This window comes from Actinia tenebrosa, unplaced genomic scaffold, assembly GCF_029948245.1.
Source record: "Actinia tenebrosa isolate PJP-AT-01 unplaced genomic scaffold, QUT_ActTen_1.0 PGA_scaffold10__47_contigs__length_13832649, whole genome shotgun sequence".
Lineage (NCBI taxonomy): Eukaryota > Metazoa > Cnidaria > Anthozoa > Actiniaria > Actiniidae > Actinia > Actinia tenebrosa.
The window spans coordinates 12,446,969-12,461,291 of NW_028292570.1; the positions used below are offsets into that span (position 1 = coordinate 12,446,969).

Below are 14,323 nucleotides of genomic sequence, written 5' to 3' on the forward strand. Positions count from 1 at the left end.
CCTGACTTAGATCAGCCCAGAGGTTTTTTCAGGGTTCAATATGATAATAATTAAGACTTTATAAACCAGCTTTCTTCATTCAAATGTATTTAATCTCATGATGAAGAATGGCTTGTCATTTACACCATTTTTGTATTTACAAATTCTTGAATCGAAATCTTGATCTAGCTAAAGTCTATTAGTATAAAATATATATCGATATAAGTAAGTTAACTTATTTATAAATAATGAAGATGCCTTATCTCCAAGATTGTGAAAATCAATGAGGAAGTCGACGTTGGAGATAAAACTTTACATAATCAAACAATTGTTGTCGTTCGCGGGCTTCCTCTGGTGACAAACCACGCTCCATTCCCATACATATTTCCAGTTCTTTTTCGGCCAAAACCAAGATGGCTGACTAGATGGGATGTTTTCACTCGATTTACTGTTACTATTAAAACGGATTGTTATTCTTCCTTATTACGTCTAGATACCATTACTAAAAGACACCTCGAATTCTTTCTCTTTTTAAAGTTTTAACTCTTTGGGCTGCAAGATGAGTAGACTTACTTCGCAAAGCATTCTGGTAGTAGTGATAAATGACGTAATACGGAGAATTGTCCTATTTCATTATGACGTCACATGAAAAGAATTAAGAGTAATGGTCGTGGGACAAAACAGCCACGACACAAAGCAGACGGTGAGAAATTGTATTTTGTAGAGCTTAGAAAGCTGTTTATATATAATATATATGTATATATCGTAGGATAAACACTAGCTTATTAAGTGTTTGAAAACCAGACATATATATCAGAGCTATCAATTCAGCTGCAGACTAAAGATATTCTTGTTCTTCACCTCTCTGCCCTACTTACAAACAAGCTGTGACGTCATAGTGAAATTAGGACAATTGAATTTTTAGCTGAATTGATAAAAGTCGTACCAGGCTCTACTCCTGTTAAACCCAGTAAGACTGGGAACGAAAGAAAATTGGACAAAAAAAGGAATTATTTCCCAGGCATTCCTATAGATGAACGGAGAAGAGCCTGGGAAATAACCTAATACCGCTAACCTCTGACTGCTAACACCAAGTTAAGTACTAAGAAATCTTTGCTTAACTCCCAAAATATACCAAGAAAATAATTGTATATAATATTAATAATAGTAATAATGTTAATATTTAAGCTTTACTTCTTGTTGCCTCACTGGTAAGATTCTTGTCATAAAGGATGTTCACAAGACAGTGAGCGTTTTTATATCTTTTCTCTAAATCAAAAGGCACTAAAAGTATTGTAATAAAACAGTCCAGGCACAGTTCCTTTTTTACTAACAATGAAAATGTCTTGAAATACACTCAAATTGCAAAATCATGGTTTGGTTCAAAATAGAGAACAAGAAAGCTAGGACACAAAGGTATTCTGGCAAATCACAGGATTTTCCTCTGATGTATTCCTTTGAGATACACACATAGTTGATATTAAACATGTGTTAAAGTGCCTATCACCCTTCTGACAATATACACAGTATTAATTCTACATGGGGTAAGATGTTGAAAAACACTAAAAAAATATATAGTTTAAGTGCAACTTCTTGAAGTCTTAAATGTTTTTCCATGCCATATGCTAATGCTGTGACGTATGAGGAGTAATCATTTAATATACAAAACACTACTGGTACAGATAAATTAAATTTGAAATATGTCATTGTTTTCCCCATTGCTCTTATAGAAATAATTGCAAGTTAGTTTTCCCATAGAAGCCGGTGTTTCGAATTACGAGGAACAACAAATAACCATTAACTGCCTCCACATACGTCACAGCATTAGCATATGACATGGAAAAACCTTCATAACTTCAAGAAGCCGCACTCAAACTATGTAATTTTTTCGGGTTATTCAACATCTTACCCCATGTAGAATCAAGACTGAGAATATTGTCAGAAGGGTGATAGGCACTTTAAAAGCCACCATGCTTTTTGTCAATGCAACAACTGTTGAACACTCCACGAGTTGTATTACTAGATACTTTCCATGTACCATTTAGGCCTCAGCTTAAGTGTTATGTTTTGAACACGACAATGATTTTGCACTAATTTAAACTACAAACACACTCTGACATCAAGCACTACCTCAAACTAACCCTTATTATAACCTTCTAAACCAAAAAAAGAATAATATGAATATTAATTTGTTAAAATCTGATGCTTGTGTTGCTTTGAATGTTAAAATTTAAAAAGCAAGCATTTTATTTCAAAAGTCAAAAGACACTAATATTATATTAAAAATGTAGAATAAAGCTTTTATTGTGTCTTCAGCTTATTCATAAGCTGGCCTAACTGAGACTTCTCCAAAAAAAAACAATTGATCTTTCTCAAAGCTGGCAATTCTGTGCCGTAAAAACTAGACTATAGATAAAGTCTATTAAAGGAAGACTTCATTTACTGATTGAGAAATAAACTATTATTGAAAATTCAACTCACAATAAATCCCAAAATTGAAGACAAAAAACCTACTTATTAACTGTAGATACATGTTACACAATACCGACACTACGGTATCAAAACTAGTCACACAAATATTGACAGGCATCCCAGCCACTTTTTAGACAAATTTGATAGGAAATATAGGCTGTGCAAGTTCTAAATATAGGAAAATATAGGATTTTTTCCCAAAAATATATGCACTTTATAGGAGTTAAGATAGCTTTTCGCTTTTCGGTGGCGTAACCAGGGATCGGCCATAAAAAAAAAAAACCAGAACCAAAAAAAAAAAAAAAGAAAAAAAAAAAAGGAGCCATTTTATTTCCTTCGCCAAATATGCTAAACAGTGTAAAACATAAATGTATCAATCAGCAGTCGTCCTATTTATAGGAAATATAGGAGGTTTTCTTTAAATATAGGCTCTTTATAGGATCCTATACAAATTATAGGAAATATAGGATATATAGGAGGTCTGGGATGCCTGTATTGATGATTATTACTACACTATTACACACTATTACACACTAGTAAACGAAGTTACACGAAAACTTTATCCAACCAACACAATCAACCAATCAAACTACTGTAAGCTTAACCAAACTCAAACCTACACAATGAAAATCATTAAAACACCCTTAAACACAATCAAGGTAAGCAACACAAACTCCTTCAAACCCACACATCAAAGTAATTAATATTCTACACCACACTCAAACCCATGCAAAAAAATATGAGAACACCTTTACACACAATCAAAGTAAGCAACACACAAACTCCTTCAAACCCACACAATCAAACTAATTAATCTACACAGAAACCACAGAATCAAACCAGATATTTCTATAAATGCTCAACCCACATGATTGAAACGATAAAACAGAATATAAACTAAAATAATAACACTTATTAAATTAACCCTAAAATAAAAATAAATAACTTCCTCAGAGGCCAACATTCCATCCTTGCAAAACGGTATTTTGCAAATTCTAATTTCTTTTCAATAAGTGTGAAGCATCTATAGCTACCTGACTATCAATATGTATAAATACGAGTCAAGCTAAGGTACCATGGCAACCATGCTGGTACATTAAACTACAATATGAAAATTACCTACTCCTAAAATTGTTAAAAGGATATGTTAGTCTAAAAAGTCATCAAAACTTTCTCACTTTAGAGAAATTATGGGGTATCCTCATGATATAATCTGGGATACCTTAATTATTGAATATCTCTAAAACAATCACAGTAATATTATGGGATATCACAGTAATATTATGGGATATCTCTACAACATGCATCAATGGATATCGTAACATACGGGATAACTTAAGATGACATATTATGGGATATCACAGTAATATTATGGGATATCACAGTAATATTATGGGATATCTCTACAACATGCATCATTGGGTATTGTAACTTAGGCAACAGCTTAAGTTCCCATATTTGGGATATCTAGTATTATCATTGGATATCTCAACATGGAATACTGTAGCTATTGTCTTTGCGACTAGATACAGCATCTTGTATTACAATATATATTAAGATGCAATATTATGCAGGATATGCATGAGGTATAGCTTCACCCCAGACTAAAAAGACAAAAACTTTGCATATTGTATAAGCTAGCAATAAACACTTTTTAACTGACTGTACGAAACATTCTTTCATGATGGAATCGTCAGATGGACTACAGGCATTGAAGATATAGTGAGACAATGATCAGCATGAGTGCTACCCTTATGGAAAAAACATACGCGCCTTAGAAGGGCTAGTGTTGACAACAAAGGGACCATAAGGTGTACATGCCCCATTAGACACCATATTATAAGTCTTAAACCCGCCGAGGACAGGAGTCTGATACTGGTTTGTATATGGTATAGGACCTTGATAAGACTGACCGTTCAATGATAAACCTGTTTGCACAGGGGCTTGACCATGTGACAACAATGGCGTTGCCTGGGACAGCGGCGTTAGAAATGTGCCAGGATTGGTGGTATTGGACGTGACATAAGTGTAAGGCATCCCTTGGGGTCCAACCGACATTCGAGCACCTGTGACTCCAGTGTACAGCGGCTGTTGCACAACTTGTGAATGTGCTGGAGGAAGCAAAAACACTGGTTCTTGGTAGACATCATTAACGCAGCATCGCTGCTCACGTCCAACTAATATAGCCTGCGAGGGTGCATACTGTAGCGCACTTGAAATATAGGGAGGGCCTGTGGTCGGCATACCTTGTGCCGAGTAATGTGGAAAAACACCAAGAGAACTGGGCCGAGTTCTCACGGCTGTCCATGCATCCATCCCTGAGTGAGACTGCTGGCCAGCATGATTGCTGGCTTGCCGATGTAATTGATTATTTGTAGATTGTTCATGCAGTGTGTGGGAAGTGCCGACTGCTCCAATGTTTTCCTGTCCCTCACCCTTCTCGTCTGCGCTCTCCGTATCTGAGCAATGCAAGTGGCATCCATTGCCAATTTGTTGTGTCGTTGGATGATTGATGTTTCTTTCACTATTTTCTTGGGAACAAACATTATCAGAGTGATACCCATCCATTCCTGGAATATCTGTCGTTGAACTGACAACATCATCCTCGACTATGCCATTGTCATGATAACTCGTATGCTGATTACTTGAAAAATCATTCATCAAAGGACTTGCGCTTCCAACTGAGAAGGATGACGTCACCACACAGTCATCATCATCATCATCATCTTCTTCTTCATCTTCCTCGTCATCACCAAACCCATCAAGGTTATCATCTTCGTGGTGATCACCGTTCTCATCATATTCTCCTTCTACATCCTTCCCAGCCAAACCTGGTTCGTTAGTGCTGGTCTCCAAAGAATTTGGTTCCATTTCGTCACTAGAGCTTGAAATGGTGATAACACTCAGAGATGAAGGACTGTCTGGGATCTCAATCGGTGATGACGTTTGCTTCGTAACAACCATTGAACATGGAGAATCTTGAGTAAAAAGATTCGGACTGCTCTCCCTAGGGGTATCTCCTGTGAAAAAGTTCCTGTACTCGCCTACACGGTTCCTACAGGGCGTAGACAGGGTTCTTCGAAGCCCGGCATGACTTGATGAACCAACATGCCCATGATGTCCATGGCTGCCCTGCATCACAGAATGCTGTAGTTGCCATGGAAACAACCCTGTTGGTATGCGTGGTCCATTCCAGACAGGGGGAGGGACAGTCGAGTGTTGTTGCAATATTGGCATTACCGAGAACAATACTGATCCTGCTGGTCTGTATGGTTCTTGCCCTGGGCCTCGTCGATGCTAAAAGCAAGGAATACCTGTCAGAAACTGTTCACAGGGTCGTATGCTAAAATCCTATTAATAGATACTTACGTCATGCCGTCGATCGTATGCATTGCCGTCTCCATCCTAGAAAAGGAAAATGAAGAAGAGTTAGTGGGCTGCTATTGGCTGCATCTCAACACTATGTTCAGGAGATCAGTCCTAGGACAAGCCATCATATGTGAGTAGAATCGATTGTTGGATTTGAGCTGTTATTTCTGAGCTCTCCAGCTTTCCTTTCTCTATGAATTTCTGCCTATATTTGACCCTTAATTTCTAGAGATTGTGCCAAGCTGTGACACACACTCCATGAAAGTTATGTAGGAGTAAGGTCAAAAGTCAAACTTTAGAATAGCTGAACCTAATGACATAAAAGAAGACTATCTTATTTTCTGACATTGTTTTCAATGCATACAGCTCATGTGAAGTTCGACGTTTGACGTTAGTCTGATAGATATTGATGCATTAAATTAACATATATGTACCATGCGATATAATCCCGGGCTTGGTTCAGCTGATATGTAGCCGTTATCATCAGAACCACGCCAAGCACCAGACGGAGGTGGATTCATTGGTCGACTGGAAATAAAACAAAAACAAGAATAGTGTTAATAATCGGCAAATAATGAAATAATACTCAAGGGAATGACATGTGGTCTGAGATGAAAACATTACTGATGAAGAAAGAAATAATACTCAAGGGAATGACATGTGGTCTGATATGGGTAACATTACTGATGAAGAAAGAAATAATACTCAAGGGAATGACATGTGGTCTGATATGTTTAACCTTACTGATGAAGAAAGAAATAATATTCAAGGGAATGACATGTGGTCTGAGACGGGAAAACATTACTGATGAAGAAAAAATAATACTCAAGGGAGTGACATGGTTTGATATCATACCTTGGGTTATCCATTCCTTGTAGTACATCTTGTAGAATAGGCTGAACTCCTCCAACACCAAGAGCTCCAGTCCAAGGATGATGAAGACTCTACAAAACGAATAAATGCACTTATCAAGCACTCTCTTTTAGGGAATTGTGAAGTGGTTTCTAAATAGAGGTTATCAAGTTAACAGAGGTACAAGTAATGACCCTCTTTGGGACATTGACTTTGGGCACTCAATAGAGGATGGTCACTTAACAAATGCAGTATTAATACCATTTTCGTTCATCATTCACAGAAAGTTCCAGTAGTGAGGTAAAATATTCTATAAATAATATTCTATAAGTAATATTCTATAAAATTAATGATAACAATTCATAGTAACGGCTTCAAACTTACAGACAATGATAGGTCTGAGCCAAATCTGTTAGTCGGCCATGTTGGTATTGGAGCACTCTGAAATGAAGAAGATATAATATTGCTGCATGTTTTTTGACCTTTAACCTGTAACCATTTGTAACAGAGGACCTCTGATGTAACCAGGACAAAAAGAAGGAAGTTTCCATGACAAAATCAATGCTCCCGGGAAGAAATGTCAAAATTTCACCAAATCACACAGGAGTAAAGTACATATAGTGCTTTTTTCACTGCCGCTAGTCAAATATAAAATGAACTGGCTGACTGCTTTTGATTGACAGTCAGAGGTGAAAAACAAAACTTCAGCATGCTGCTTGCAACTTATACCAGGCTAGCTGTTCTGATAATAATGAAATCTAAAGACTCAAAATTAAGTGTCTTACCGGCACTTTGGCATACAGAGCCGCTGAAGGTTGTAACTGTACATTGTTATTAGGCAAACCCATCGATACAACGACTGGAAGAGGCTAGAAAATTACACAGAAAAAAAACCCTTGAATTAATAAAACTGGGCTTCCTGTGTTTTATTTGACAGAAGTACTGGTATGGTTGACATTGACCAATAGGACTTTCCAGTTATTTTACCTGTTGGACTTGCTGGCCACCAAAAACATGCTTTTTGGGTGAGACATTATCAGTTTGACAGAGGATGGCACGTTGAGGGGTGCAGTGGGCTGGTAGAAATTCCTGCCGAGGCTGAACATTAGGCTGGAAATAATAATATTAAATGTTATTAATGGTTATCACTTGCCAGGTAGAAAGTGGAGGATAGTGCAGTTATCAAATGACTGTGAAAAGTTCACGGCATGAACACAGTCGTGACACAGCATGAGAATTTACTCTCCATCCAATGGTCACGCCAAGGTCAAGGCAATGCAAGACCAATCACATTGCGCGTGAAAAAAATCAGCCAAATAAAATTCTAGAAAGTATCACGGTCACGGCACACCATGCTTACGGCACTGAGCTTTTCACAGTCATACAAAAACTGCTCTAAAATGCTGTGGTATACAGTAAAGTCATGCCTCCTGTCATGGCTGCCATCATGTGATGGTGCGAAGCCTATTATACAGAGTCTACTTGTGATCCACTCAAGCACAGTACTAACTTACCATTGGTTGTAAAGAAGGCATTGCAAGGTTGACCCGCGCGACATAACGATCTGACCGCCTCGCTAGACCAATTTGATCCTGTGTCATCATGCTATCGAGGCCTCCAAGATTCATTGATAAATATGGCGTGCTTGTAGCATGAGGGTAGGCCAGTATGGTAGGAGTGGAATACGATACTGGTTCACCTAGTCCTCGGTTCCGACAACATACTTCCATGTTCTTGACTGCCATCTTGAAGCTACAAGACATGGGAATAAGCAGTCAACCTTTGAATTTCATTTACACCCTGAAACAACCTCTGGGCTGATCTAAGTCAGGGAATGGCTAACTCACAGATTGAACCCTAAAACAACCTCTGGGCTGACCTAAGTCAGGGCATGGCTAACTCACAGATTGAACCCTGAAACAACCTCTGGGCTGATCTAAGTCAGGGCATGGCTAACTCACAGATTGAACCCTGAAACAACCTCTGGGCTGATCTACGTCTGGGCACAGCTAACTCTCAGATTGAACCCTGAAACAACCTCTGGGCTGATCTAAGTCAGGGCATGGCTAACTCACAGATTGAACCCTGAAACAACCTCTGGGCTGATCTAAGTCAGGGCATGGCTAACAAACAGATCACACTAATCTATAGTAAATATCCCACTTCCAAGATATGCTTAGCTTGTCACGTACAAAGGTTTCAGTACCAGGCTATGTGCTAAATTGAATCTATTCTCCTGGTATCACCAATCACTTAGCATTTTGCATGAAGCCTCACATTGAATCCTTAGGAGGTCAACAAGAAGTTGTTCAACTTACACGTTGGTGTGTGCAAATTCCACCAGGTGTGAAAGAGTGATAAATGGATGATTTAAGGCTTCGTCTGGTGTTATTCTCTTCTCTTGGTCGATAGTCAACATACTCTTCAACAACGATACAAAATTGTACCTAAGAGAAACAAGAAATAACAGGTTATTTACAACATCAAAAGGCAAGCTTTTGTTCACAAAGATCTACAAGGCCCAGATGTACAATGGTGAATAGCACTATCCGATGGATAAATCCTTATCCAGTGGATAAAGTGATGCTGTTATCCAATAAATTTATCCAATGCATAAGATTTATTGAAGAATAGCACTATCGAGCCTTCGTACAACTGGGCCCTGATGAATAAATGGATTATAATTCTGTAACAGGGCTTAAAATAACGGTAAGTTGCTGGTCATGATGACCAGCTAAATTAGTTTTAACTTGGTCACACCTTGTTTCTGGCTTAACAATAATGATCGAAAAGATCAGCAAAGCAAAGATTTGACCAGAAAACTTACGATTCTTGGCAGACATTGTCTGACGTCTGGCTGTTATTTTAAGCCCTGTGCAAAAGAAACCTCGTTGCACCCCCCTTACATCAAATCTAAGCCTTGAACTGGTGAAAAGAAGATGCTTAAACAGCATAGACCACCCAAGTGACCCAAAGTATCTGTGTCAAAAACATTTACCTGTCAATTTTTTCAGCCATTCTTTCATTTCCAGTAACTGCACTGGACAAGTTAACCTGTGCGATATCGTCCAGGCAGTTGAATATATATTTCCTGGCTTCTTTGGATGGAATTTTGCTCTCTCTTTGATACTCAGCTCCACTCTGAATGACATTATCACAATTAATATAAAATATTATTCCATTGTTCTTTTACTATCAGTAGTTCTAGTAGCTCAGTGGAAAGAGCATCTAACTAGCAAGCAGAAGGGTACTGGTTCAAACCCCACCTTGTGCTTGGAAATTTTTTTTAGAGAAAAAATTTTCTTGAAAAAACCCAAATCAAATCTTTAATAGGCCATTTCACGCATCCCGTTACTCAACCTCAGCAGCGTGTAATATATTCTTTAGAATTTGCCTATGACTTGTGAAATTTTTAAGTGTTTCAAGATGGCCGCCATGAGGTAACATACACATGTTCCCATACACATGGGAAGCACGGGTGGCGTAGCAGAGTGAACACTCGCCTCTCATCAATGTGACCCGAGTTTGAGTCCCGCCGGGCTCGGTGTTGTATGTGAGTAGAGTTGTTTGCTGGTTCTCTCCTGTGTAGTATGTGAGTAGAGTTGTTTGTTGGTTCTCTCCTGTGCTTCGAGGGTTTTCCGGTTCTCCGGTTTTCGTCCCTCCGCAAAAATCAACTCCTAAATTCCAATTCGATCATGGAATGAGGGCCACAGGTTCGTTAGCCACTGGCTATTAAGTGCTACCCTCGTGAATAAAGGAAGTTTTTTTTTCTTCTATTCAATCTGACATTAATATTGTCTGATGACGTGCTATTGTTTTTAGCCCTGTACTAATGGTCTGTCTCTCCATACCTTAAGTTTCCATTCCAACAACCCATTTTGATTGACATATTTCTTGAAAAACCTGTTTGACTTGCTTGCACTATTTAGCAGATAATCACCAGGCATACCCTGGGTCTGAGAGATGTAACGAATCTACGAAATCGAAAGAAAAAAGTATTAATAATAAGATTAATATACAGGTAATATTATAAAATAACTGTAATAAATCTTGCATTCTGATTGGTGGGGAGCATATGCCTTATAACAACACGCACACATGCTTTCAAAGAAGTGTCAAGAAGCACTCTCCTATGTGTTGTGCTTCTCCTAACACTTCTTTCATGTTCTGACTTGTTCTGACGTATGTTTGCTATTTCTTCATTATTAATGCATTTATTTATCTAAAACCCTACCTGGTCATATTCAGAGGAACCAGGATAAAGAGGCCATCCAAGAAACAGTTCTGCTATAACACAACCCAAAGACCACATGTCTATCGACTCTGAAAATGGCAGTCCAACGATGACTTCTGGAGCCCTGATGAAATCATTATAGAACATAATATATCACTTCGCAACATTTAAATTTATACATCTCCACCCTTTGGGCCTTACTGCTGATATTTTTTATATTCACTTATAAAAAGACCTCCATTGGCTGTTCTGGAGTTGTAGAAATGTGTAATATTACAGGGCTCTTTTGGGGAGACTTTGTCAGTCAGTTAACATCGTATGCTTTGAAAAGCGTAAAAAATATGAAAGTTAACATGACAACGAAGTTTCCCTATCCCTTTGTTTTCACTATCGCCAAGCAAAAAAAGAATCCATATGTAAGTATTAATAAAGTATCCCCTAAGACAGCATAGTGCAACAAATTATGCAATTCTGTAACGGGAAAAATATGGCACACTTTTTTTTTATTCAAATACACTTTGGTCCATGAGTATTTTTATAAGTAGTTGCACTAAAGCGCCATTATATGAAAATATGACCAATTAAGTACGTTAACTATAAAACTATAGGACCAAAAGTTGATTTTAATCTACCTTTACATTAAAAAATATGATTTATTATAAGTGTGTCTTAAAAGGAAAGCTAAGTATTGAAGACTCATGGGGTCTTTAATTAGTGATAAAAACAACCAAAAGAAAAAAATAAAACGTGGAGAGAAAAAAATGTCATAAAATAACCTAAGGCTGAATTAAATATCCGCAGGAAATATAAAATTTTTTCAAAAATCAATTTAATTTTCTAATCTCGAAATATGATTTTTTTTAGCAAATATATTCGAGTTTTTAAGTCATTCAAAGAAGCGAGTTATTGTTCTATGTGGTTAATTAACACCTAGGATTAATGAAAAAATGTTTTTAAGAAATTTTTAGTTAAAAGTTTTGGTTAAAGACTTCTTTTTATGGTAAAGTAGATAAAATCCTAAATTCAAGAAATTTTTATTTGCCAAAAAAGTTATTATAATAAATAGATATTTCAGATAAAGAGGAATCTTTCACTCTGATGAACAAAAGGTTCCTCAAAAGAATAAATTAACATCTAGACTGACCTGTAATATCGACTTTGAAGATATGTAGAGCAAACTGCCTTAGAGACGTGAGTTGCAGAACCAAAATCAATGACTTTGACTCTATAAGGCTGTTTGTCGGGATCCACCAACATGATATTCTCAGGTTTTAAATCAGCGTGTATTAAACCCAAGGACTTCAGCTTAGATAGAGCAACGAGTACTTGTTGTACGATAGGTCGGATGTTTTTTAGTTGAAGAGGACTAAACTTGGATTGCTTTAAATAATCGTAAAGATTTTGTTGTAACATTTCAAACACCAAACAAGTGTGGTTTTTATGTTGAAAACACTCGATCGCACGAACAAAATTAAAAGCTTCTGAATTTTCAGCGCTTAGTTTCGCCAATATACTAATTTCAATTTGTCCTTGCCTGGCGTAGGATGGATGATCTTTAAGAATCTTTATGGCCACTAGTTCATTAGTTCCTTTTTTCCAACATTTCAGAACTTGTCCAAACGTCCCACGACCGAGAAACTCTAGAACTTCATAACAAGACGTTGCTGAACAAAGCTCTTCGTGAAGAACAACTTTATAATCTCCTTCGCTGTTACTATGAGAGCTGACTTCGTTTTTTGTTGCAGTACTTTCTACGGTATCTTCATTAACATTCATTCCACAACGTTTATAAGTATCTGCTAGAGTTTGCGTCAAACAGCGTAGTGCATTAGTGTCGATTTGAATTCTGCACTGAGAAATATTAGTGCCTTGATTTGGATTAAACGAAGAAAAGGCCCCAGTTGAATGTGATATTAGCTCTGTTTGGACCATTTTGGTTTGCGAATAACAGGATTAAAGAGTTATCAGTGAATAACTATCGATATGTTCCCCTGAAATCGACATAGTGGTACTTGTAAAAAATCACAGTCTGATTCTGAAATTCGTATCCTTTGTTCCCGATTCTAAAAAATCATTGAAAAGTTGAAGAAGTGCATTTTCAATTGACTATGTTCTCTTATGTAAACACAGCTAGTTTGGATAGCACAGTAGCTAATATTGATTCCAACAAAGGTTCGAAATCAGAAATTAAAATTGTACATGGATTTCTGGCAAAAGCAATGCTTGGTTGCAATCGTGGAGATGACTGCGATTTCTTTCATAATGAAACAGTGAAAACAGAATAGACGGCTTGAATGAAAACACGATGAAATAATCCGGAGAAAAAATAATTCGAATGCTAAGAACAGTTCTTGTATTCTTAATTCATTCACGGCTTTGCGCACACAGATCTGAGTTTCCTTCTTCTTGATCTTTAATTCCTTTCCTCTTGTGAGAATACGTGCAAGAAGACAGTTGTAGTAACGTGTATTCTATTCACGTTTGGTACTAGTACGACGATTTATTGTCTTTCTTCCAGCATATGTAATATTTAAAGGATTTTTCATCAATTCTTCATATGTTCGAGGCAGTGAAGCGGTCTGACGGTCTTTAAAAACTTGCCAGAGAATATGAAGAAAATATGAATTCTTCTTTATAGAGGTAGAATATAGTCTAACTGTTGTTGTAATGCAAAATACAACAACAAAATATTAGATCGCAGAATAAGTCCTGTAAACACTGCAAGTAACTACAACAAAGCACTAAAAAGTTTAAGATTGAATCTCTGCCAACGATAGCGTACGATGAGGAGTTTTAAAGTTCCAATAGACAGCTTATAGCACAGTTTATGCTTAGAAAGTAATCCAGTCTAGATTCTTGGACGTTATTTTCGACCCTGCTGTGTTGAGTCCTTTCTCTTCTTAGTGTTTTCGATATCTCGTCCTTTGTCAATAATCGCCAAAATCACTAACTTTCCAACCCCGTATCTTCCTTCGATCACAACCGATTTTCTTCCCTCTTGGCGCTTTTCAAAGCCCTTTTCCTCGGCAAAACTTTGGCTTATTCACCAGGCTTGAGTACGATTTTAAAGGATTGTAAAAGCCATTTGTTTAAGATATGTTTAAATCGTTCAATCTCCGTGCAAACACATCTTTCTGATACAAAGTGAATCGATCGACTCCATGTTTGATGTTGTGACGTCAGGCTCGACCAATCACAACACAGTATTCCATGTTACGTCAATCATCCATGTTATGACGTCCGAAATTCCATCTAACGGTTAAAAAAAATTAACTAAATAACAAAATGTAGCAAATAAAATACATATACATATAACCTTTAAAATACCACAAAAAAAGCCTATTTGAGAAAAATTTTCATAATTTTGGAATCCTATTTGGGGTCGCACACAATTTGACGGAATTTTCCGAACGTTTG

The 14,323-nt window shown here is 37.2% G+C and overlaps 1 protein-coding gene across 1 annotated transcript; it reads right to left on the minus strand.

Annotated features, from left to right (window-relative positions):
- Positions 1–70: 70 nt before the first annotated feature.
- LOC116301854 (uncharacterized) lies at positions 71–14,058 on the minus strand. The gene is made up of 13 exons (XM_031711014.2): positions 12,051–14,058; positions 10,907–11,030; positions 10,524–10,646; positions 9,671–9,813; positions 8,991–9,119; positions 8,187–8,424; positions 7,660–7,782; positions 7,458–7,541; positions 7,057–7,113; positions 6,676–6,764; positions 6,255–6,348; positions 5,821–5,856; positions 71–5,748 (listed from the first exon to the last, which is right to left on the minus strand). Exons 1-13 carry the CDS (start codon positions 12,836–12,838, stop codon positions 4,204–4,206), a joined length of 3,573 nt encoding a protein of 1,190 aa, XP_031566874.1. The 5' UTR covers positions 12,839–14,058; the 3' UTR covers positions 71–4,203.
- Between the last annotated feature and the right edge of the window lie 265 nt (positions 14,059–14,323).